The 25,916-nt window shown below is 42.7% G+C and overlaps 2 protein-coding genes and 2 non-coding genes across 4 annotated transcripts in view; all 4 read right to left on the reverse strand.

The window, feature by feature from the left end:
- Positions 1–1,856: 1,856 nt before the first annotated feature.
- On the reverse strand, positions 1,857–20,695 carry eif4g1a (eukaryotic translation initiation factor 4 gamma, 1a). Its single transcript, XM_025007269.2, is given in 33 exon segments — positions 1,857–2,943; positions 3,149–3,289; positions 3,517–3,598; positions 3,930–4,070; positions 4,232–4,330; positions 4,410–4,491; positions 5,534–5,659; positions 5,763–5,935; positions 6,025–6,143; positions 6,238–6,614; positions 6,793–6,892; positions 6,986–7,103; positions 7,193–7,474; positions 7,638–7,742; positions 7,970–8,206; positions 8,308–8,454; positions 8,662–9,144; positions 9,291–9,424; positions 9,670–9,892; positions 10,051–10,139; positions 10,419–11,300; positions 11,397–11,472; positions 11,774–11,866; positions 12,080–12,225; positions 14,040–14,130; positions 14,132–14,151; positions 15,474–15,567; positions 16,127–16,306; positions 16,606–16,626; positions 18,022–18,054; positions 18,254–18,340; positions 18,434–18,560; positions 20,267–20,695. Coding segments are annotated over 32 exon segments (5,238 nt in total). The 5' UTR covers positions 18,509–18,560; positions 20,267–20,695; the 3' UTR covers positions 1,857–2,761.
- Positions 7,830–7,905, reverse strand: LOC112450727. The gene has a single exon (XR_003039394.1). It is a non-coding gene; the product is annotated as a small nucleolar RNA SNORD66 (small nucleolar RNA).
- On the reverse strand, positions 8,554–8,630 carry LOC112450728. The gene has a single exon (XR_003039395.1). It is a non-coding gene; the product is annotated as a small nucleolar RNA SNORD66 (small nucleolar RNA).
- A 1,670-nt stretch (positions 20,696–22,365) lies between the features above and the next one.
- tfa (transferrin-a) overlaps positions 22,366–25,916 on the reverse strand; it is a 6,390-nt gene continuing 2,839 nt past the window's right edge. Inside the window, exons 9-17 of the mRNA XM_017422512.3 lie at positions 25,734–25,897; positions 25,528–25,624; positions 25,398–25,418; positions 24,844–25,008; positions 24,289–24,439; positions 24,089–24,156; positions 23,820–23,971; positions 22,827–23,019; positions 22,366–22,696 (exon numbers count right to left, since the gene is read on the reverse strand). Coding sequence (XP_017278001.1) covers positions 22,653–22,696; positions 22,827–23,019; positions 23,820–23,971; positions 24,089–24,156; positions 24,289–24,439; positions 24,844–25,008; positions 25,398–25,418; positions 25,528–25,624; positions 25,734–25,897 — 1,055 coding nt within the window. The 3' untranslated portion in view covers positions 22,366–22,652. The remainder of the gene's footprint in view (positions 22,697–22,826; positions 23,020–23,819; positions 23,972–24,088; positions 24,157–24,288; positions 24,440–24,843; positions 25,009–25,397; positions 25,419–25,527; positions 25,625–25,733; positions 25,898–25,916) is intronic.

The following is a 25,916-nucleotide window of genomic DNA, read 5'->3' on the forward strand; positions in this document are numbered from 1 at the left end:
TCCCCCTCCCCACATGGTTTTATTTACCACTACCCTATGTGACTTTAAGCAGCAGGGCTTCAAGGTGCTCACTGCTAAGTATGAAATGAAACAAGTGCTGGGTTAAAGAGCAACACAAAGCCAGGGGTCAAACGTGGACCAAGCCAACCCAGGCAGTTTGAATTCGGCAGGGTTGGATTAGCAGCTTGACCCAGTGGGACAATTGGATTAAAACGACTAATTTGTTGAATTAGAAAGAGCAGCCCGCAATCTGGGTTATTAGATGTTATGTAAGAAACCTAAACTCACCGACTAGAAACCTTCTTACCTTGACTTATTAGTAGAAGTCCAGTCAAGTTTTGGTCATATTCTGCCTTAAAATGGTGACTCGGCTCATCTTTAATTCCACTTTTTGACCCAATATTTGGTCATACCAACCCAGCAGGTAGGTTATCCTGAACTATATCAAATGGTGTCGTTTACTCCAGTTGTTCTCTAGATATATTGACAAGCAAATTCGGAAATACGGGTACGCGCTCAGTGTAAACAAAGCATTCAGCTGACTCCATGTTGAGTGCAAGCTTCATGGGGTCAAAGGTCGAGGTCACAGGTAAGCCCTTTGTTCAAACCTTCTCTCTGCTCCTACATGTGACCCTTTTGTTTCCTCCACCAAAGAAGTTCTGTTTTTCGTTTGTTTGTTGGCAAAGATCAGGTAAAAACTAAAGAACAGATTTGGAGGAAATGTTGGTGCTGATCCAGATTATGATCCGGATCTCGCCATTTATTAATCTGTGGCCTTGGTGGAGGTTTGTGCTCCCTGAGCGCTTCTAAATTCAGAATGACTTTTGTTTTTGTTTTACTCACTTAACTCTCACTCACAAATCACTCAGGTGTAAAAAGAGAGAGAGAGAAAAAAGAAAAAGGCTTCTAAACTCAAAGAGCAGAACCAGCCTCGACAGCTTAACCAGTTTTAAATTGGATCTTTAAGCACTCTGCTGCCAACAAACTTGTTTGTGTCATTTCATTGGTCGAATCAACGAAAATGAGAAGAAAACTCCAGAAACGAGACAGCGTTTTAGCGCCAACCAAGTGATTCCAGAGCGATTAACGGGCTGCTGGTCATCAGGTCTGTGTCGGGGTTCTGTTGGATGTTAATCCTGTCAGATAAAGTTCATCTGGTGCAGACGGTGCTTTAAGTTTGACACCACATCTTCAGTCTTCTTCATGCTAGTAATTTTCTTTTTTAAAGCAGACTGAAAATAAGGCCAGGTACAAGACAGTAAGTGAAAAAAAGCAGCCTTAGTGAAAGAAAAAAACTTGAAATGACCTTCAGAAAGCTTATTCAGAAAATATAAAACTGAGGTGTGGTTTAAAGCTGTCGCTACTGTACACATTCCATTTATAACTTGTAATGATTTTAAAAAAGTAGGTCAAAAAGCTTCAGCCGTGTTAAAGAATGATCCGGAAGTGTCAGTAAAAACCATAAAATAAGAGCATCTCAACAGATTTTACTCTCCAAACTCTGCTCAGCAACTTAACTCCTTTATTTGTAATGTTTTAAAAGGGCAAACTGCACTTTTTCATACCATCGGTTCAATCATTTCTTAAATAAAGAAACCAAAAAAAAAAAAAAAAGGAGAAAAAAAAAAAGAAACATATTTACAAAATTCAAATAAAACTAATAATCAATGGATTATCTCTGCATCTGGACAACTGTTTTCTGTCGGAAAAGGAGACACTGCAATTATATCAGAAAATCACGGTTTCTGAAAAATAAAACAGGAAAAAAAAGAGAAAAAAGTATATTATCATCATTGTTATTATTATATATTTACAGAAAGGTCCTGAAATGAGTTTCCACTTAAAGTAGAAAAGGCTTTCGGATCACTTCTGTTTCTTTCTTTCTTTCTTTCTTTTTTTTTTAATGTTTTTTTTTTCCCACTCTATATATATTTTTTTATCAAGTCAATTCTTTTCTGCAGATTTCAAGTTTTAACTGTGATTGGGTCATTAAGAGCCAGGTTTAAGTTCAGTAGAGGTAAAGAGGAAGAAATCAGTCAGTGTAGTTCGCTACTGGGGGGTGGGGGGTGGGGGGGATGGGAGAGGATGGCTTGGAGGAAGCATTAAGACCACCTCCCAGTAGTCAAAGTCAACAGCGGTCCTCTGTGAGCTTGTGAAAGGAGACGGAGGGGGGAAAAAGAAAATAGACGACCTCTGCTTTAAAAACTCCCATCTGTCAAATTAAGATTAGTTCATGTAGCTTTCATAGAAACGCACTTCAGTCATGCCGCACACTCCAGGAAAGGACAGACAGAAGACCTGTGTTTGGATCGAACACACGATGACCCCCCACCCCCCTGAATGAATCACAGAACCCACAACACCGCACACACACCCCTGCCGTGTCGTCCTGCAGGTCAGAGAGGATATCAGGCGTAGAACAATGACAGAGCAGCCAGTTGGTTTGTGTTTACTGTGACAAGGAGTCGTAGTGATGTGGGAGATTTCACACCTCGTTGACAAGCAGTCCTGCTGAATTGTTTTCAAGTTTGTTTGATGAGGACACTTGCTGTGTAAAGCGGGAGAGGAGGGGCGAGAGAAGTGATTGTTTTTCTGAGTTCATCCCTCGGAGAGAAACAAAACAAAACAATAAAATAAAATAAAGATTTATCCTCACTGAGGACTGATTAGAGTCTGCCGCTCTGGCTTTATATATTGGCTGTTTTTCTTCGCAGATGCCCCGTCTTGACAAGAGGGGGCGGCAGATTTTAGTTTCTTCCCCTCAGTCCTTGTCGGACTCCTCCTCGGCCTCGCGAAGCCAGGTGAAGAAGGCGGTGACTGATTTCAAGGCCACACCTTTTCCTGTTTGCTCTGCGGGGTCTTTGCTGGACTCCCACTTGTAGAAGGCCTCCTCTTTGATGACGTCCTCGTCGTACAGGGCGTCGAAGAACATCTGCAGCAGTTCTGCAGAAACAGAGCGCAAAGATCAGCATCGACCCCCCCCTCCTCGCTGGCATTCAAAGAGCCGCAGATAAATTGGCCCTCTGGGTACAGTAATTCTTCTGGGTACGTTAGCAGAACAGCATCACCTGCAGAACTTTCAGGTTTTTCAAATACACTCTGTGCTTTTTTCCCTACGTTTTAAGCAAATCCGGAGCAGAACACTCACTTGCAGGTTGCTCCATGTGAACCATGAGAGCCTGGAGGGCATAAAGGGCCTGCAGCTCCTTCTCCTCGTCACACAGGTATCTCTGCAGCAGACTGGCCCTCTGTTTGACCTGCTGCACATCCACCTTGTAAGGGTTGTCACCTGACACGACAAAAACACAAAAATTGTAATAAAACCTCTAATAGATTCGCTCACTTTCTTATAAAATAAACCCCATAATTCTGGACGCGTTTAATAACCAATCACAATATTTCTTCACACAGTGGAAGCGCACAGACACTGACGGCTAACGCAGACATGTAGGATAAATTTAGAGAGAGAAAAACCGGGCAGCTCACATTTCCACATGGCGTGTTAGTCATACTTACATATGATGGCAGACTGGCACACTGAGGTCATCAGTGCTCGGACGAACTGGTTGGAAGCAGTCTGCTGCTCATCCAAATTAGCCTGAAACAACAAAAACAAACTGGGTTAAAAACACGACCAATTCACCGCACGAAGCTAAGAATGTCACCATTATGTGGTCGTCAATTAACTGCCACAAATAAGAAAACAAAGCAGGAGACAGTAACAACAAAACTGTCAGAAAATTTATTTGGATGTAAACAATCAGACATTTAATGATGTCATTAGCATCTAAAATAAAAACGCAACCGTGATTCTTTATTTTTACGTTATTTAAATGATTATTTCATGACTAGTGATGGAGACATTTCTATTCATTTGCTCCCAGTATGAAATATTTTAGCAGTGCCCCAAACCTTCGCCTCTCACGTACCTCGATCCAGTCTCTGACGCACTGGTTGTTGGATTTGTCCTCGAGGAGTCTGTCCAGCTCTTTGCTCATCTCTTCTCCGCTGAGGTCTTTCTTCTTGTCATCGTCTTTTGAATCCATCTCTTCTGTGGTGAACTCGACGTTCTGAGAAAAAAAAAGGAACGACACGCACAGAAGTCTTGAGGGGCAAGTTTGGCAGCTTGTTACAACTCGTTTTCATTTAACAGCGAAGAGCTTTCGCTCGCTTGAAGACGCCGAAAACAAAGCTGGAGAAAAAAAAAAGCTGTCAACGTCTCTTAAGTTACCTGATCAGTGACAAACTTGTTCACATCTTCGTCATTCGGCAAGAAATCGGTCCAATTTAGCCCAGCCTCTCTCCACAAAGTCCCAACCTTCTTATGAGTCTGATGAGGGAGGGAAAAAAAACTCGATTTAGTGCCGAAATGTGAAAAAGGTACAACAGTTTTTAGATGATGTTCCTACCATTCCTTTGCAGAGCAACTTGAGGATCTGTGCCAACAGCACGGCGGCCTTCCCCAGAGGCACGAGAGGCTTGGAGATCTCCCTGAAGACACAATCCCACCCTGTTAAACTTTCCGTCTTTAAACGTGCACACCAAAACAATGCATGGCTGTTTAATGCAACTACTAAATGATACAACCTCGGCTCTGCTCAAGAGAGAAAAAAAAGAAACGTTTTTAATTTAGATGTTGACGTTTAAGACGAAAGCTCAGATCTCTAAAGTGCTCCGGCTGAAAATAAGTGACCCAGTTTTATATTTCATTTACAAATTTTTATTCCAGGGGGACAATTTCCTGTGACATTCAATCGCTGCTGTAACTACTACCAGCTGAAAATGACGGGTACATATACACCCATCAAGATCATGACTGTCAAAGCAAAGTCACATCTGTAAGAACAAATGTTTGTTACGCTCTGAACCAGAGGCTCAGGGACTGCTGAAATACACCCTAAACAACAAAAAGTTTTACTATTTAAAATGATCAAAAGGTCCAAAATGATATGAATTAGGTAAAAACAAACCATATATCCTTTTGAAGCTTTTGAGACGAAGAATGTGAAAATAAAAAAATAAATGAATAATTAAATAAATAAATCCCTCATTATGACTCATTGTGCCAGAGCGGGGAACCAAATTAATTACCTTGAATTCAGTCAGTCCAGCTTACTAAAAAGGCATTCAACTAAATAAATATATGAAATTCTTTATTTACATCTTTTTTTGCCCGTATGTGTATTTTGCACCTTAATTGACTAAATAAAACTTAAAAAATAATAAAAGTCATTCTATCACAGAATAATAAAATAAACCATGAGGTATGGTAAACTGTTTATAATATTTATAAATGCTGTTCAAGCAGAACATATCAATCAAACAGTCAAAGATCATTAAAGTACTGAATTAAACATTAAATCTGATACAGATCTTTGATATTTTTGGGGAAGGGGGGGTATTTTATAGAGAGGAGAACTTATAGATTTCTAATGGTTAAAGGCATCTATAACTGTCAGTTTTTCCCCACAATTCAAAGGACCTCAGCTATTTGGATGAACTTGATTTCATAGTTTTTAGCCGCAGCACTCACCTGAAGAGCTGTCCCATGGGGATGCCTCCTTCATGGAGCATGGGGGTAAGGAGCTCAGCCAGGTAGAGCCAGATGTGAGGTATATCTATGGCCATGTCCTCCGCTGACTCCAGGATCTCTTGTAGCCTGCAACAAGACATAAAAAAGAACTCAGCAATTTCTTTGTTTTGTTTTTTTTAAACAGCCAAAGTCCTGATATGATGTTTGCTTTCTTTAAATAAACGCTCACCCTTTGTAGTACTGCTCTATGGGTAACGTCCCTGCCTTTACAAGCTGGTGCAGCAAAAGGCCCATGTGCTCCCTCGCGATAGTGCTGCGTTCAAGCGTCGACTCGACGCCGTTGCGCACAAATATATAAAGTATTGAGGCACTATTGAGCTCTGCCACGCACTGCAAGGCCTCCTACGGTGTCAAGGAGAAAAGAAGACACGTTAGCACCAGTAACTTCTTAAAAACAATGTTACATGTACTTTATGGTGCCCTGTAAGTACCTTCACATCGTTGATGTGGAGGTACTCTTCAATGATGGCATTCGACTTCTTCTCGACCTCCTCTTCAGTCATGGCGGGTTTAGGAGGAGAGGGAGGAGCTGGAGCACTTTCACGCTTAACTACAGAAAATTAAGGTGAAAATAGAAGCTAAATGACACTCGTTTTGTTCATGCATCTTATATCTAGTTAATTCTCTTTATTTAGGTTTTATACCTGGTAAGTCTTTGCTCGGACCGGTGTCCCGACTTCCTCGGTCCCTACTTCCTTGCTCTCGGTTTCCCCTGTCTCTGTTTCCTCGGTCTCGACTCCCCCTGTCTCTGCTGCCCCTGTCTTGGCTTCCTCCGTCTCTGCTGCCTCTGTTTCGACTTCCTCTGACCAGCTCGTCGGTCATGCTGGCGACGCGGCGCACAGGTTCATTTGAAGCACGGCTGTCTCCGCCCCTCCCGCCGCGCTCCTGCGACTCCCTGCTGAAGCTTCTCTTGGTGATCTGGTTGCCGTCGCGCCTCTCGCTGCGGGTGAACCTGTCGAAGCGATCTCTGTCGTGGTCACTCCTGTCTCGGTCGCCTCCCCGCTCGCGACTGTAGCTCGATCTGAAAGTTACAAGCGACAAGTTGTAACAAACTAAATTTCTAATAAGTTTTCATAATAAAATGGGGCACCAACATTTAATTAGCACGCTTAAAACCTCCCGAAGGCCATTACTCAAAGCAGAGAGGTTGATGCAGAGGGAGGGGGAATTTCAGTGAGAAGATGAGCGTTGGGTAATACCTCTGGGGAACTCTGCGATCAGTGTCTGCGGTTGACATCGAACCAGACTGCTGCAGAGCTGAGAAGCGGTTGAGGGTGCTGGTGGCCGGACGCCCGGAATCTAAAAAGAAAGAAATGGGTTGGATTAGGACCCAAATCACACAAACAAGCAAACAAACACATCCATACTGCCTTTTAGAGAAAGGGAACCTACCTTGATCTCCACTCACTGGTTTAACTCCACTTCCTCCACTGCTGCCTTTGCCCCAGCTGCCCCACATGCCTTTTCCACCAGGAGCCAGCAGCTGATTACTTAAGTCGACAGCCCCGATCTACAGAAGAAGAAAGATAAACGTATAAACTCGATACTTAACACTTCCTTACAGTCCAGGCTCGTTTATGTGGAGGCTTTCGTTTTTACCTTCGTGATCTTGCTAAGGCGGGTGGTGTCAATGGGTCGATTCTTTGAGATGGGCACCGTGTTCCAGCCCTCATCCTGGGGCTGGCTGATGCGGCTCCCTCCTGGCGTGTGGGGGCCTCGGCCGCCAGCGTTGCCCCCCATCCTACCTCCTCCACCTTCTTTCTTTGACAGAAGCTGCTGCTGGACTTTGATCTGTTCCCTGTGCTCTTCCATCTCTGCCTCTTTGTGGATCTGGTCGATTGTTTTCGGACCCTGATCTCCTCTTCGAGGCACCCAGTTACTCTGAGGGTCAAAGATGGAAGACGGTTAAAAAACAAACAAACAGGCATTAATAGTTACAAAGGGGATTTGTGCAGCATAGACAATGTGTCCTAATTAAACTCAGCACTAACATAAACATATATCATTAGTTGCTTTATCGCAGCATCTTGAATGAATTAATTACCCTTCTGAGGTCCAGAACATCTTGCAGCATGAAACGGATTCTGGATGAAGTCTTTCTCTCTTTGATGATTTTGTCCATCTGGTTGAAATACTGATCCATACGAGGCTTTAAAAGACAAAAAAAAAAAAAAAAAGAGTGGCTTTTATGTGCAATGGCTAAAGGAAAACCGGTGTCACCGACAGGGAAGAATGTTTCCTCAGTTCCTCAAACCCATCACTAATTATCAGTGGCCCAGACACGTGGCACAAAGACAAAGTCATCACTGAAAACATTTATTGTGCGGATGCTTAAAAACATCCCTTACTGCCGTCTGTATTTGGTGATTTACTCACCTTCGCCTTCTCGAAGTCCAGGTCTTTACCGATCGTGGAGAGAAGCCTGCAGAGACACTCCAGAGATTCTTCGTCGTGATTCTTCAGGAGTTTCACCACACAGTCGTGCATGATGGCCTCCGTCAGCATTTTCAGCTTGAAGAGTTCGCCGATGAACTTGATGTTTCCCATTGACCGCCTTCGAGCCTTGTCTTTGGCCTCTTCGAGCTCCACCCTCAAACGTTCCCGCTCCTCGTCCTGAAGAACGACACGAGGTGTTTGTGCTTATTGTTGGAATTGGTAATGTTTCAGTTTTGTGTAAAATAGTTTGTAGAGGAGAAAAAAAAAAAAAAACTTACATCCTTAGCAAGCTCCATCTCTTTCTGCTTTTTCTCAAAGAACTCATCATCATCCTGGTCCTTCTCAAACTCTTTCTGGCAGCGGTTGAGCAACAGTTTGCGGAAGTTCACAAATGTTCCCGACTTGTCTGAGGTGGGTACTTTCAACTGGAGACGACCACGTAAACAAGTTTGCATAATTAATGTCAAGTTCAACAATATTCATGCAGATGACATTAAAAATCTGGACGAGCAGATGAATTTAAGCTCCTTCAGTTCCTCAATACCATCATGAGCATTCAGTGGCCCAGACACGTGGCACAAAACCTGAGTCATCATAAGAGCGGAGACGATAAAAAGCAGAACGCAACTTACGTTTATAAGGCAGCGGCACATGTTGGCGTAGGCCACAGAGAAGTTGGGCTCTGAGATGGCCTTCTCAAAGATGAGGTCGATAACTCCCTTCAGTCTTTCCTCTGTGTCGATCTTCAGGTCTGTCACCTGTTTCATCAGATCCTGAAACTTCTGCGGGGTCAGCTTGTTCAGAATGCTGCGCAGACGCTTAAACAGCTCTCGAGTCTTGGCCTGTTCAAGCTCGTCTTCGTTGACTTCCTCCCCTTCGTGACTGACAGAGGACTTTAAAGCGGAGGGCTTCCAGGCGTTCTTATTCTTGTTAAGCTGCACAGCGTTGTTGAGCGAAAGGCTGTTGATTTTTCTGGGCTCTTTTCTCTGGCCTTGCTGGGAGCGCCGTGGCCCAGGGGGCTTAAAGGAAGAAACGCACATGTACGAGGGCGCAAAATCGGGACCAGCACTCATCTGTCGAGCGGGGTCTCCGGTCCAGAGTGGATTCTTGTTTACCTGAATTAAAAAAAAAAAAAAAGACAAAAATACCCAATATTATTTGCAGTCCTAGAAATCTGTTACGCAACAACAACAAACAAAATTAAATCACCTTCAGGTAAATGAGTTTTTTTCCCCCCCCACTGAAGCTGAACGTTACCTACCTTGTCCAAGACCACATCACTAATGATAGGCAACCCCTCAGGTTTGTGCAAACTGGCGCTGATAAACTGGAAGCCTAGGAGGAACTCTCTGTCGTACCGCTTCTTCGCTTCGGGGTTTATCGGCTTCCATTGTTCTGCATTAAAATAAATGAGATGCAGAGCTGTTACAAGTGTCTACATTTTTGGTTGGCTGCAGCTAAAGCTGGGTACTAAAGTCTGCAATTTGTTTAAAAAAAAAAAATTACTACACCACACTGCAATCCTACTGGTATTTCTTTCTTTTTTCCTCCCTAGAAACTATTCTTACTCAGACTCTTTGCAAATGAACTTTACATCCCATATTACCATTGCAGTTTACTGGCTCAACACCATAAGTTACCTTCTTTGTACTGGTATTTCTGCTCAGTTGGCTCAAGTGTGTTTGTAGGTTTGTCTGGTTCTGTATTCCGCTTGTCCTCCTTTTCCTCCCAGTTCTCATTGACAACCTCAGCAGGAGGTTCAGCTGGAGGTTCAGCAGGAAGCTCAGCAGGGGTTTCAGCTGGAGCTGGAGGGCTGGCCTGAATGGGTAAGGGTTCAGGAACAGACTTGACATCCTGGTCCTGCTGATAGGATTGAAATGTTCCAAGTTACCTTAATGAGAATACGGTTTTAAAACTAAATGTGCCACACACAAAAAAGAGATGTGGATGAAGAGTGAGCTGCTCTTAAACAACATCCCTGCGTTACTTGAAGTGTTGCTGTGTATGAAAACGAGACTCGCCTCCTTAAAGGCATCCAGAATGTCCCCAATGGCTTCTTTCTTGTTGAGCTCTTTCATAGTTTTCTTCTTCTTTGGCACCGACATAGCAGCTGCAGGAATAAAAAAAGTGCAATGAAATGAATACTAGCACTGAAAATAACTGTAATTTTCCAATACCCCTGCTGTCTGTATTTTTTTAACCTTTGCTTTTTTTTTTTTCTTTGTTTTTGACACTTTTACCATCTTTGTAATAAAACCCAACATTTGAACTACATGGAAAATTATCAGCAAAATAGTATGAGCTGACAGTTATTATTTCAGGCCTAGATGGAAGAAAACGGTTTTGATCACCTTGTTTGAGTGGGGTACAACAATAATAAATTGTTTACCTTGCATAGTAGATTCCTCTGGGCAGCTGACAGAGGCGTGAGGAGCATCATCGTCTTTCTTCTGCTGTGACTCTTCCTCTTGTGTCTCCTCCTCTTCCTCCTGCGCTGGTAATGCTGGTGTTGCCACAGGCGTGGACTCCTGAGATTGAGACGGGTCGGGTTTGTCGTGGGGTGTAGTGTTAGAAACTGGCGTTTCCTCAGACAGCTCTTCGGTCTCCTGAGGAAGGCCGTTGGAGAGGGGAGGCTCCGCCGTTTCAGCCGACGTGGGTTCTGGTTCAGGGGCTGAGCTCTGATCGACGTCCTGGGCCGGTGGAGCAGCAGGTTCCGGTACAGAGGGGGGAGGCTGAGAGACTTCGCTGGCTGCTTTCGCAGTCGTTTCCTCTTCCGCCGTCTTTACGGGGGCAACGGTTGCTGCGACCTCAACTGCAGGCTCTAACGTAGGGCTAGGTGCCTGCTCCTCTTTTTCCAATTTTTTAACGTCTTCTGTTTTCACTTCTTCCTTTTCGAGTTCCATTTCAGACGGAGCCGCCTGTGGCTCCTCCGTTTCCACAGGCGTCTCCTCTTGTGCTGCTGCTAATGATGCCGAGGGTCCAACAGGAGCATCGACTGTGTCACTAACGTCAGAATCGACTTTATTTACGACCTCTGCGTCGCTAATGGTACCTGCTGCTCCTGGGGGGAGGGAAGATGGAGACTGCCGGTCCTTTATTAGTGGAGGCAGCACCTCAGTAGGAGCTGTTGTAGCCACAGTCTGTGCAGCCAATTCAGCAGGCGGTGTTAGTTGGCTGTCGACTTCCTGTTTGGCCTCAGCCACAGGCTCTGTGTCTGCTGGAGCCAGAGGTGGAGGAGTTTCAGCACTGGGAGGGAGCTCCTTATGTTCATCTGGGCAGCATGAAACATTAGGAGAATTTCTGAGTAAGAAAAATGTGCAGGAGTGTGTGTATTTTTCCAGCAACTCAAATTTATGAACATGCTCACCTCCTCTTGTCACGGCAGCGACAGGCTGCACAACTTCACCATTGGTCTGGGCGACACTTACATCTGCTGTGGAGGCCTAAGATCAGAAAGGAATAGTTTAAAAAAAAAAAAACAACCACCTGCTCATTAACCACCTGCTTTGTTTTGGCCAACAATAAATTCAAGCAAACACAGAATCATTTCACATTTTTAACCAAACACAACTGAAGACGAGAACAGTTTTTTTATTTTCCTTCGCAACCCAAAAGAAACAGCTCTGTCATGTAAACATGATTCTGATGCACAGTCATGTAATGCTGCTTGCATTCAATACTAAAGTTACATAACTATGTTCGACAAATACTACGGAACTAAAATGACCCAAAAACTTGTCTTACCTGTGGAGGAGTTGGTGTGGTGGAGGACCTTCCACCTGACATGATCTCTTTTGTAATATCCCGCCCACCTTGGTTGGGGTCTCGTATTATTATCTGTCAGAAGAGAAGAAGTTTAAGTTTCTGATATGTATAAATAAGCACGATGCAACAATCCTATCCCTTCTGACCCTCAGTTGCCCCCCCCCCCAGCATTATAATGAGGTTATTTTGAGGTAAAAGGGAAAGTTCCACATTGCACAAACACCACAGTTTTTATTCATCCTTGTTTCACAAGAGGTACGCTGCCCTTTTGTTGAAACACACTACCTGTTTGCGTTCCCTCTTTGGTGGGCCTTGTGGCTGCGCTGGCAGTTGCTGAGGAGGCGGGGCTTGTTGCTGGTGCTGGGCCGGGTTGATCATGACCTGGGCAGGCTGGACTGGTGGGGGGTACTGTTGAGGATAGTATGCTCCTGCTACAAAACAAAACAAAAAAAAAAAAAACAACAAAAAAACAAGGTTAATACTTTGCACAAATATACCTAAATTCCATTCAATTCATTTCAGAGAGACAAGATCCTAATCCTTACATGATTAGATGTTCATGTTGTAGGAAATAAAAGTAAGTGAAGCTTCCCGGGTTTTCTTGCACACATACAGGCAAAACTCACACGTTCACAGAGTCAACAACAGCATATAAGATGTGCATGATTCAGGATGTAGACAAATATAAACATGTTTGAATCGTATACTTACAGACCCTTTCATTGTGCTGCATTTTTGTGTGGCTTGTGTGACAATAAGCACATTCAAGACTGGCGATACACAACATATTCTGGGGTGGTCTGGGTGCACACTGCCATACTAATGCAGCGGGGAAAACAACCGTGTCCTCAGACTCGCCGAGTCAACACCTGCTCAACTGATGTGATTCCAGCTGATTGAATGTTCCCCAACAGCATGGGAAAATAAAAGCACCTCAGAGCGACTGACTGTTAAAGATACGCATTTGATCACAGGGTTGTAGGAATTAGGCTTCATTATTGGGTTGGGAGAGATGAATCAGTTTTAACCTTCTGAGCAAATAGGTATTAGCTAGCAAGTTTGCAAAATTGAACTCACGTAACACCGGCATTTGTTCTCCAATTCAAATGAAACTATTTTCATTTGGATTGAGGAAACAACTGATATTTGATGAACTTTGTTTCTTTGAGACCCAGTTAGGAACACAGATACTTAGTGACGTCTACTAATATTATTGGATCGCACAACAGAGACAGAAATGCCATGTTTGAATGGGCCATTGAATAAATTAAACGTGTGTAATGTGTTTTAATAGCAACACCAAAACAAGGGCTGGAGGAAGTGAAAATTGGGAAAGAACTGAGGATCAAATAATCTCAGCATCCTTAAACACCCATCTAAATTCTTTGCAAACAAACGATGGACCAACGATGGGAGTACTACTACAACCCTCCTATTTGGCTCCTTTTTTTCCACTTTAGTTAATAAAATCTGAATGAGAGGAGGTGGACTTCTGATTACCCATATTAGACAATTTCAGTTTAACCAGCGTGACCAGTGACTGGTAGTATGCTGGTATACATAACTGAGAAAGCTCCTCAGATGAGAAGCAAAATGTTTTCAGCTACAGAAGTGAAGTTCATTTGTTTTTGTTTTCTACATTTTTTTTAGATTTAGTGACTGGTAGATGAGCACCAAAGAGTCAAGAGGCTAATCTAGACTAGCAACAATATTTGAGTGTGCATGATTTGAGTGACGAAGGCTCAAATTTAGCCATTTGTGATATCTGTAAAATTTTAAAAGTGGATTATTTTCCTCCCCACAGTATGTCTGCTGATTCCTTTAAAGATTAAAAACATAAAATCTGACACCTGTTTAAATAGCAGCTGATGCTTTAATGAAGTTTTAAGTCCAGCTTACTTCAGTGAGACAAAGTTTTGGCAAGCAAGGGGTAAATATGTACAATAGAGTGATTTATGAATATTAAGGGTGTCATGGTACGCCTGAGTCAGAAGTTAGCTTTTACCAGCCCAACACACTGCTGTAGAATTAGATGTTGGTACGTGTTTATTAGGGGTGTAACGGTGCATACAATCGTCATCCATTATTTTATGTGAGCTAAACATTTTAGAACATTTAAAATGTAAATTGTACGAATGTGAGAGTAAAAAAACAAAACAAATGTAGGACATGAGTAGAGACAGGAAGTGGCACGAGATTGTTGCCGCTGACACTAGCTGACCAAAAGCACACACACACTACTCACCGGGGTAGCGCTGGGAGGCGAGAGGAGCACCGTGGAGAGAGAGACGACCGTTCTCTCGCCCGCCCCCTCTCCCCCCGCCACCCCGCCTCTCCCCTCGCAGCAAGAGAGGGCTCTGAACGCAGCAAGGAAGAGGAGGGGAGTGAGGGACAAGAGGAGGAGGAAAGGAGGAGAGAGGGCAGGAAGAGACAGATGCAGAATGAGTTAATGAGAGGATCCAGAGGAAGCAGGGTGTTAAGAAGGTCCCATGAAATGAACTCCAGCTTCATTGTACCGTCACGTTACGTATCCTGGCAGCAGCTTTTTTTTTTTTATAACTAAACACATGCTGGCTTTTTAAAACTACAGTACTTGCTGACTGAACTGTCTTGCACTCATGTGGGAGGAAAGGCTAAGACTCGAAGCACATACATCAAAAGTCACTTTAGAAAAAGCCTAAAGAAATACAAAGACTAGGGAGCTCACTGAAAACCCTACTTTTGTTGATAAAAACACTTAAGAAATGAAAGAGCCTAACAGCAACTAACGGACTAATTTGATTTTTGTTTTAATCAATCGGAAACATATTAGTTGAGCAAACTTTGTGCTTTACTGCTGCTCCTTTTCTCCACTTTGTTCAGGGTTTTTAGAGCACAATGTTAGGAGGGATTGTTTTTATTGGGGAATGTTTTACATTTTGTGCCCCCCTCATCAATGGTGGGTTTGAAAAGTAGCCATGAGTGTTACAAATCACTGGTTTCATAACTGTACAAATTAAAGAAAGTAACCATCATGCTAGTAAAGGTTTTATTTGAAAACAAATCAGACAGTTTTTCCTGCCCAGATAATAAAGGGGACTACAGAAAACTTTACATTACATCTATTGAATGTAGTCCAGTAGTTGTAATAACTATTAATGTGTTCCTGACGTTCAAAAGCACCAAACAACCCAAGGCCAGATGTGCATTTGAATTAAAGTTTCTAAAGCCTTTCCTCACCTAAAAAGTGCAGTACAGTTTTATTTCCAAACAGTAACTCATTAACATTCAAAAGAGGCTCCTGAAAACATCAGATTCCACTTAACTCTATTACGGAATATAGACCCATCAGAAAGATGGGATAAAAAAGCCATTTCATGGAACCTAAAAGGCAGTGTTTCAGGTGACTGCAGATAGAAAGAACACAGACCAAAGCAGAATCAAGCCAGACTACATGCAACTGGCGCTTTAATAACACTTACAGCAGATTTTGACACAGAACATAATTGAACACAGTGAAACAACCGAGCAAAACCATGACGCATCCGGAACACTGAGTTACGATTTGAATTTGAACTAAGCAAGAGGTCAAACTTGCAAATGATTCTCTCTCTCTCTCTTTTTTTTTTTTTTTTTGGAATCAGGTGCTCTCCTTTAAGGTTGTGCTTGGTTGCTGCTTGATTCAGATTAGAACCCTTACCATAACCAGGGTACTCAGGACTAGTTCCTTGGTAGAAACTCGTACCACTGGACACAGGATACTGCTGTGTAGGAGTAATGTATGGAGGCCGGTACTGCAGAAGCAAAAGAACAAAATAAATAAATAACAATAAATGACATATTTATAATAATAATAATAATAAACTATGTGCAAACTCAGCACATAGTGGTGTACTGTGTGCACCAACCTCTGCTTGAGTTTCTCTTTCTTTAAGCATTTTCAAACTTCCCATTATCATATTTAGTGATACTTTGCTTCATTTAGTTTCACTGGAAGTTTCATTAGATTCTCTTTCTTCTGTTTGTTTGAATTTAAAAAAAAGCACCAAGCAAGAATATTTGGGCAACAAAGTGTCTAATGAGGACAACTCTGGTGTCAAAAAGGGAATCTCTAGTTTTTTTTTTTTAACAAATCACAAAAAGAAACACCAAAGACTCTTATGGAAAACCTATGATCCTTATAAGCTATTTGTATAATGATCCAAATAGCTTAATTGTTCGAAGCTCTTTTTTCCCAAAAACACTATCTTTTATTTTAAACCCTGTGGCAACGATAAGCATCAACTGTTATGTGAAGAGCTCACAGAGCTGGGTGCTAATGTCTGTGAGCAGAAATGACTAATGTGAGCCAACCTGTCCAGGTGGGATAAAATAGCCCTGAGGAGAGCCAGCAAAAGACAGCTGCGGCTGGGGGATCATCATCATCTGGGAGCTGGATTGGTAAATATGCGTAGGTCCAGCAGGTCGAGGCCCACTACTCGGAGGTACCCTTGGAGCACTGGTGGTCATTGTGGTTCGGTTCTGATAGTAACTCTGAAGGAAAATGAGTAGACGATATGAGAACTACAGACCAGCAGACGCCAACTTACTTACTCTCAATTATTGCAGATCTAACCCTGGTTAGAAAATGTTGCAACTCTTGTTTGCGCATGTGTGTCCAGTCACACACGCATTTATCAGCTGGAAGCAATGAGCTCCTAGCAGCTGCTAGTGTTTACATCAAGTCCAGTTGCTGTTGACACAGAATCTACATTGTACAAGTCATGTATTTCTGCCAAACTGAGAGAAGCCCAAATAAGAGCAGGTGGGGGGGCGAAGAGAAAAGCTGTTACCTGTAACGCTCTGTATCCACCCTTCAGCCGCACAACACATGAGCAGAGAGCAAGAGAAGGAGTGAGATTAAGGTGAAAATGAGGACTACAGACAATGAGGAAGATTGAGATTACAAGGTGTAAGAGAGAGAGGATTTATGAGAAGCAAGAGGGCATCTTACAGCTGTGAACAGTTAGCTCAAACAACCATCAAGTCACATGCAACTCCATACAAAGATACAAAGAAACAGAATCTCGTTAGTCCTTCAAATCATGTTTCTAAAAGGTTTAAAAGTAAAAAATATTAAGTGTGTGCAGATACCGATAAAAAGCTGCAGGTACTAAAATCACTAATATCCAACTTCAGGATGAGCCCTGTAAAGACTCCTTTGCATTGCTTTTTCACGTTTCAACCCAAGAATATTCTTAAAAGCCCAACATTTTTCTGGCGGGCCCTTCCTCTACTACCTCCTTTTCTTTTACAGCAGGAACCAGAAACTAAACAGAGATTGAGATCCTGGGGAGATACATATCATCCTTCAAAAATGACTCTGGCAGGGAGGTAGCGCTGAGATCATACTGAACTTTGTGATGGGGTGGTAAACTTTCCTAATCCCGGCACGTCTTTTTTAACCATCCTGTCTCTGCCACCTCGCGGCCTATCTCCGTTCTACCCAATAAACTCTGACTTCAGGTTGTACTGCAGGAATAAATGTTTTATGTGAACCACTTTCAAACTCAGTCATACGGACTCAATCAGATGAGAGGACAGCACGCAACACAAAGCCGCAGCCATCGAGAGAGAGAGGGGTACGAATTATGAGTTTAGAGAGCGCCAATCAAAACAAAATGGAGGAGAAACAGTCAACTCTGTGTGACACTTAAGGTAAATATCTTTACCTTGTAAAAAAGCAGTTTTATTTCTTTTTAAGGGGCACAAATGGATGAGAAACTGATGACAAAACACTGTTATTTCAGTCCACCCCCTCCCTTTCATTAAATATTGCCGTACTATGAGTCATCAGGAAATCCCTCCATAATTTGGCATGAGTCAAACTGAGTTTGTTTAGAGACAAACACTAAGACCAAGACAGTTATTGGACAATCTCAGGGCTCTAAACAGATTTTAGTCTAGTTGTATTTTGTAATAATAATTTAAAACACCGAGACTACATTTTCTAACTAGGTGCTAAAGTGGACTTGAGTGGTGCCCCAAAACTCAGAAATTCTATTCTCACTAATTCAAAGTAGAACAAAATAAAATAACTTATCATTTTTAAGAGAAACTAAAGTTTGTCTAACTTAGAGAGCAATGTGGGCTTCTGGAAACGCTAACACCTAGGAAAAACTAACACGATTTTGTCGGACATCCTATGTGCAAACATGCATTACAGAAACGACAAAGGGGACGCAAGCAAAAGTGAAGAGAGTTAGTACCTGTTGGTGTAAAGCACGGGGCCCTGTAGCAAACTGGGAGGACAGTGGAAGAGAGTAAAGAAGTCAAGGCTGACATTAGAGGAGAAAGGCAAGACGTCTGCGCTCACATTTTGCCAAAGCATTACAGCAGAAGCAGCCGTGTCAGAGTTCCAAGTGACAGAGCAGGGTTTTCATACATGTCACATACTAAAGGCAATCAGAGACGCAGAAAAAGCATGCGACTAAAGTCTACCTGTCTTGGCTGTTGGGCAGAGTTCATCGGGGGAGGTGGAGGGGTGGCAAAAACAAGAGAAGGTGGCTGCCCAGGGCCGTAAGCAGCCTTGAATGCAAAGGACAGAGAAAAACTATATTATTAGACACTAGACAAACTACAAAACCTTGATTCTACCCTTCTACCTGGCGATGGCCTCACCTGTGTCAGTCCGGGGGATGGGGATGGGTTTGGGACAGTAGTAGGTCCCGTTATAGGTTGCGGCGGTTTGTTCATTTCACGTTCTTTTGTGGGTCTGCATCAGGGTGGCGGTGTGTTGCCAGCCTTTCTGAGGAGGAGGAGAAAAAGAAACGACTCAATTAATGCGGCAAACTGAAACCACAACCAAGGACTGCGAGCAGGTACTGCAAATCCTACTTAAACGTAACAATTGTGTCCATGCAAGGCAGAAGCATCACTGTGTGGACACATAAAGTGTGGCTCCATCTTAATGAAGCAGTGAGGGTGTGGTCTGTGGTTTTGCCAGAGATAACACTACCAACACCACCCATGCAGCATAATTAATGCATGGAGTCTTGACAGCTATTAGGTGTCTTAGATTAAAAGTCAAACAGTAAAAGCCTTGTACTTTGTCCCCTCATCCTAAAACTGTGACGGCGAATAAATAAAAGCATAAATCCCTTGGACAAAGGCAGGCTGACATGTGAAAGCAAACACGTGGGGGACACTGACAGAAACGGTTTCCAGAATTACTTCAGACTGTTCTGGTTTCCACTAAGTTTAAGAAAATGGACACCTCGGGTCAAAGTTCACACACTGTGTTAACAGAGGATTGTTGTGCTAGCTCCATCTGTGTAAATAGGCTGTTCAAATAAGTGAAAATTTTATGCCAAAACTTGCTGCAACTTTAATAGCAGAGATTAAATACTCGAATCATTATTGGTGGCTGTGATATGCTAAATAAATATATACACATATAAAAAAAAACTGAGTACCACTTGCAGACATGACAAAATAGCATCCACCTGCTGACACATGAACTATAGTTAGCTGTTAGCTAATGCCATGCTTCTAAGGTTAAACGCACAATGCTGCCATATGTTTCAGCTTTATATCAAGGATAACAGGCGTGGGGAACCATATTTAAAGCGGGCAAGTGCTAAAGTGAAATATTATTTAGTCTTAAGCCTGGATGAGGCACGAAATAAATTTTTACTGGCCCGCTAGCGTGGCCGCCTGTAAAGTGTTAGCCGGCTAACGTTACGTGTTCCGCTACAACGGGCATGATCTGCAGTTATGCTACGTGGCTTAGTCCACATTTAGCTTCGACACGCACACCGTCCACGCTACGGCATCCGCATTTACACCGAAAAAAAAAAAAACAAAACACGAGAACGGCACGAACAAACACGTCCCGACTGAGGTGTTCACACGCCCGAGAACGATTAAGGCACGCCAAAAGCCATTGTTGGTGAACATTAGCCAGCGGTTTAGCATCCTAATCCGTGATGTACAAATACACAGGCCCGAGCAGGCTCTGCGCTTAAACGAGACCGTAAAAGCGGACATTTGATCAGGCTACGAGCAGATATGCTACACGGATAAACAAGTCCGGGTCGTACTTTCATCGTCGAGGCGCTGTCCCTTCGGCAAACCCGCTTTTAGCCGAGGAGGACGGCGTCCTTAGCGCTAACTATTGGCAGTGACAGCGGCGACCGGCAGGGGTGCGTTTTTCGGCACAACACCGGCGAAGATTAGCTAGCAACTGTCATTTGAGCTAACGTCAGGATAACTTCGACCAAGAAGCGCGAAACAGGGCCTAAAAGTTGAACCAGCCGACGAGCGAATGTCAAACTCTTACAACGAACGAACCCCGCTTGTTTTTTGTTTGTTTCCCGCAACAGAGACGGCCTGCTTGGCAGCCGGTGTGTGGACCTGACAGTCGGCAGGGGCCTGCACGCCTTCGACATTACCCGAGCCCTGCCTGCTCGGTGCACTTTAAGCTAGCAGCGCCGCCGTAAGTTCAATTCTCACCCGGTACCAACAGTGACAGCGTCGTCAGGTGGAGGTGTCGGCCTCCGATCGGTCCTCTGCTGTTTTGTTTCGTAGTTTGCTTGTCCTTCGCTTCAGCAGACGAGTGATGACCCTTCTTAGTTGGCTAACCGGCAGACGGGGTGTGCGCTACTGTCACTTCGTTTTAAATCCCAAGACGTCCAAAAGTGACAGCGCTCAGAAGCTAATAATATAACCTTCAGGAGTACTGTTGACCTCTCCGATGACCCCCGAATAAGCCTCTGGACCACAGGTCCATGATCAAGGCGTCGATGGTGACGGATTGCCGGCCGTGTGTGTGCACAGGTCTCGTATGAGGAGGCTCAGAGAGAGGCCATAGTGGGCTGTTTCTGCCGTGTGTGGAGCCGGTGCGCCTCCGAGCCGCGTGGGTGACTTCAGGGGAAGTTGATGCCGGCGCCTTGGTCACGTGATCCGGGAGCTCCAAGAACTACAGACGTGTGGGTCAAACAGAACCAAGAGCACACGGAATTAAATAAAAAATCAACAAATCAGCCGTGTTTTAGTCTAAATTATACTATAAGTCCGAGATAACCAGGAATGGAAATGCTGGGTGAACTCCACCTACAGCTAAAAATAAAAATAAAGAAATAAATCACACGGTGATGTCTTCAAATGCCGCCTCTTGTGAGTCAGATGCATTGAGCCTGACTGTTCCTTTTTTTGTTGTTGTTGATTTTTTTCCCCTCCTCCTCTTTTTTTCGAGTTTTGTTGAGAAAGAATGACAAATTGTGCCACAAAGTGATAACTCAGACAAACAATGTCACCAATCAAACAACTAAACAAGTTGAATAGACCACACAGAAACAAAAAAGACAAATAAAAGAAGCTTGATTCGTTGCGGAAACATAAACTGACCACAGATACCTGAAGTATAGACACCATTTCTGCCATTCTAATGAGAAAAAGATCATCCAAGTCATAATTATGAAATACTGTATCAAAATTATGACTTGTTATCTTATAATTATGACTCAGTATCTCGTAGTTATGACTTAGAGGATCTCTTTTTATCAGAATTGTGGAAATGGGCATCCAGTCACATGATACAAAAAAAAACAAAGAAAATACGGGTGGTACAGCGGAATACTGGTTAGAGCTGTCGCCTCCCAGCAAGAAGGCTGCAAGTACGCTTCCTGGCCTGGGGCCTTTCCGGGTGGAGTTTGATTGTTCTCCACAGACCAAAAACATACATGTTAGGTTAATTGGTAACTTTTAAATTGTCCCTATGTGTGAGTGAGAGCATGAATGGTTGTTTGTCTCTATGTGGCCCTGCGATGGACTTGCGACCTGTCCAGAGTGTCCCTCCCACGTCTCACATAGTGATGGATGAATGGAACAAATAAAAGACATGCACAGACACATAAAACTAAAAAAAACCACAAAAGTATTTGTTGGTAAGGTCTGAAGCTTTTGCAAAGTTGGTCACTGGGGTTTTTCCTTATGATCTGTCTGCATCCCTAAGCCCTTTGTTGAGATATTGGTTTCTGTCAGTTTTACCAGTTCACTAACATAATATAACAAGTTTCAATGAAACTGCTCTTCAGAAGCCTCCTTATATCGTCTTGAGTTGAGAACTTTAGAAGATAAAACGAGGTATAGGTAACAGTGTTTATATGCAAATGACTTGCATTTTCCTTTTACGTATAAATCACAGAATGGACATTAAAGGATGTTTAGTAGACAAATGTGACAAAGAATAAACAAACATATTCTGGGTTAATATTAATTTTATAAATATATATAACTGCTCCAGCATAACTTAGAAGAGTTGAACTCACACTTCTTTGAGTCTTGAAGGGATTATTTATTATTTCAAGGAATATTCCTCTGTGTAATCTGCCATCTAACTAAGAGATTTCGACAAGGATCCTAAAAATTAATTTTTATTCTTTTCTATAGAGTATTTTAAACAAGATTGTATTGAAACAGTTCATGTAAAGAATAGTCATCTGCATATCGTTGCACTTTTAGCTAGATATGCTAAATATATATAAGATATATATAAGTGAAAATATCGTGCGTACCACGTATAAAAAAGAAACAATACTGTTCACATAAAAGAGCATTAAAAAGGCTTTATTTGAGAAAAGTCAGGCACTTGTTAACAAAACAAATCTGATCTTATAACAAAGGAAGTGTAACATTTTTTAGCCAGGAGCATTAAAATATGTGATTATTGATTTGAAGGTTGTAGTATCTTTGTATTAAGTGTCAAAAAAAAAACACTACAACGAGATCATTTTAGCCAAAAGACAATTGTGATTAAGGCACAGAGTGTAGGAAAGTGTGGGTAAAGATGGCCGAATCGCTGCGAGCCCACTCAGGAACCGCACGGTCAACACCACTTTTATTGTTCCTGACAGGAATGGAAAGTGCAAGATTTCTCCAGATCTGGTGAAAGGAAAGAAAATAAATTAATAACGCTGAACAGAAATTATTTTTATGGTTTGTGTGTGTTTGAGAAAGAGAGAGTGTGACAATAAAAAAAAATCTATTAATAAACTGACAGTTTGGCACAAACCTGGTATTGTTGTGGTGCATTGTCTGAGAGCGGACATGATGTCCATGAATTCACTTCCCAAAAACTGTTGGTAACTTGTCCCTGCTGGAATCTCCTGGAGACATTCGGTGGAGTCCTTAAACAGGAGGTTATTTCCGTTTTCGGACTGGAACAGTCTGAACATGGGATCCGTTTGAGTTTTTCCAAACTTGGTCTGGACAGGAAGAGCAAAAGCAAGTTTTGGATTAAACTCAAAAGAGAATAAAGAATATGAAATTAATCAATTTAGGCATTTGGCATACTATCAGAAAATTAGTTTGGTTTATGATTTTAAATGTGAATCTAAGTGTTACAAATTTACTAAATTAGCCTCTCAATGCTTCTACTTGGCTAAATGCATTTCTGCATTGTATGTTGAGGAATGAGCCCCCAAAATGATGTTTAACACATCAAAGGCCCTGTTCAGATATGTCGTTAAATTCCAGTTGGATAGCGGTAAATAGAGGCGTAAACAGCCTGAATGTGTGTTGAAAATGTTTTCACTCAGATGTGGTCTGGACCCCCTTTTTTCTGCATACGGTTGGTAGTCTGAACACAATCTGTCCTGATTTTTACAGGTTAAAACCTTAAAGTCACTAATCATCAAATATTTTTCTCATGTCACATATGTTAGGTAATTAAGTTCATTAGGAGACAACTCCACTCCTCTGTGTTAATGGCTAAATAAAAAAAAAACAGTTCAAATGTCTGAATGTGTTGTCATTTTTACAGACACATCAGCAGACCTGCTGTTCTGTTTTTCTGCCTACAGTGCAGGTAATTGACATCCGGTTCCAAAAACCTTAACTGCCGGGTGTGAATGCTGTCAATCAGACCGGACCACTTGCAAAAACAGATATAAAGTGCAAGGTGTGAACAGGGGCTAAGTGAGCGCGAATCTGACGTTGTTTGAAAAATAAGGACAAAACGTGCCCGTTTTCTTTTAAGAAAAAAACCTTAAAGGTCGTAGCTGACCTGCTGGTCCAGGAGGATTCGGACCACCTCGTTCCGGACCTCTGGACGAGTCATAACAGCGTGTGCAGGCATCTTAGCCAGGTTACATTGCTCATATTCACTGGGCAGCACCGGAGTGTCTCGCCCGGGGCAAATCAGCCGGTAGTTGTCAACTGGTAGCCGAAAAAAAGTTTGAAGAAATGGGACAGAGTTTCATGAGATGCGTCAGTTTCACAGAAAACAACACAGCAGACAGACGACGCACAAACAGGTTGGCATGTCCCCCTCACCGTTGCTGCTGCTAAGCACCGTTGAGTGTTTGACAAAGGCAACATCGCCGGCATCCTCGTCCAGACATCTGAAATGATATGCCACACAGATTCCCAAGAGTTTTTAATCAAAGTAGCGATGCAGTCTTTTGCGTGAACAAGGTCGAGAGATTCCGACAAGGAAAATGGAATGCAGAGACAGCTGCAGCTTCTTATCGTACATGAGGGCTCCGGTGTAGCCGTAGTACAGCTCGTCGGAGCTGGCTTTGCACTTGGCCTCGTCTCCCACGGCTTTGCCGCTGCCTTTGCACTGCTGGCAGAACGGAGAGTTGAGCTCGGCTCCGGGGGCACAGCCACTGCTGAAGAAATTAGCTGGGAAGGAGAAGAAATGCTGTCACACTTAGCAAATACACTACAATACAAATTTGGTTCAAAGCAACACAGACATGCATAGTGTTTTTTTTTTTTAAATATCTCATAAACCTTTTGGAGCTGCATCCCTGCATCATCCAAGTTCCTTAAAAAAAGCACAGGAACATGCTACTAATTCTAAATCCATGAATTCTGTTGAATTCTTGGAATTCTACACTTTATGAGCAAGAATAGAATCTACAGAAAAGCAATCCTGTTGTTTTAGTTTTTTTTAACCTTTTATGGATTCACCATGTCCTGGATGACTGAGAATCTACACCAGCATTAAGAATTAAAGCTCATTGTTTTGCCTTTTGTTTTGTTTTTTGCTTATTCAAATGAAAGTTAAACAATCAGCTACTTACAGAACTGACAGTCTCTGGTGAGTTTATAGATGACTCCCATGGGGGCGTTCCAGCCGGCGTTTCTGCCTACGCCTGTGTGGCAGGACCTCTTTCCCTTCAGGGTCGCCCAGGTCACTCCCGAATCCTTCTTTACCACAGCGACGGCGTGGTAAGAGGAGGATTTGTCTGAGAGGATGGAGAGTAGATGGTTCATGGCCCCCAAAAAATATGAACACGTTATTTCAAAAAGCAGTATTTTACTCCTGCTTAATTTACAAATTAGCTACATGATATTTCCTTGAAAAGCTATGCATGTTAAAAAGAAAAAGCGTTAACTGCTCACTTATTCTCAGTTTGTTAATGCAAAGCAGGTGAGTGTTTCTTCCATTTATTGTCAAAAACCCTTAAAGAAGCTATTTTAAAGTAACCAGCATCAGGTGTTATGTTAACTATTCTGTAATGTTTGTAGAAACTGCAGAGCGGTCAAACTGTGCTCTTTCCTAGTCTCTTTAAACTGGTCTAAATGTGAAATAATGCAAGATAAAAAAAATGGTTTCTAAAGACAGGTTCAGTACCTGAAGAGGAGCTGCACAGACCTGTGGAGAAAGACAGAAGAGACGCAAACATTACAATGCAAAATAAATGTAATATAAACACTGGATTCTCGGTATAAGAAGCTTTTTTTACGCCCTTTAAGCGTCATACTTGAATCGTACTGCTCCACCAAAGCGGGAACCAGACCACACTTTCCAGCAGTATACACCTGACCTCCATCGACTGCCATTGCATCGGCCTCTTTGCGCTGCAAGGTGGGGGGGAATCAAACAACGTATCATCAGAAACAAACCGATGACACTATATGGACTCGAAAACACCCCAAAGTTATATTTTAGTAAAAAATAATGTTTTACCATGATCTTCTTCAGGCACTCGTCAACTGAGGGGGCGTTCTGGCACTCGATGGAGGTGCTGTCGTCAGTCACGCTGTTGATGCTCCACGTGTCACACTTTGAGGTTTCAGCGTGGCCCACAGCACACCATTTAATGGCAGTGGATGCAGTGCCTGAAGTTTGCTCTGGAGGGGGGGGGGGGGG

Source organism: Kryptolebias marmoratus, linkage group LG20 (assembly GCF_001649575.2).
Source record: "Kryptolebias marmoratus isolate JLee-2015 linkage group LG20, ASM164957v2, whole genome shotgun sequence".
Classification (NCBI taxonomy): domain Eukaryota; kingdom Metazoa; phylum Chordata; class Actinopteri; order Cyprinodontiformes; family Rivulidae; genus Kryptolebias; species Kryptolebias marmoratus.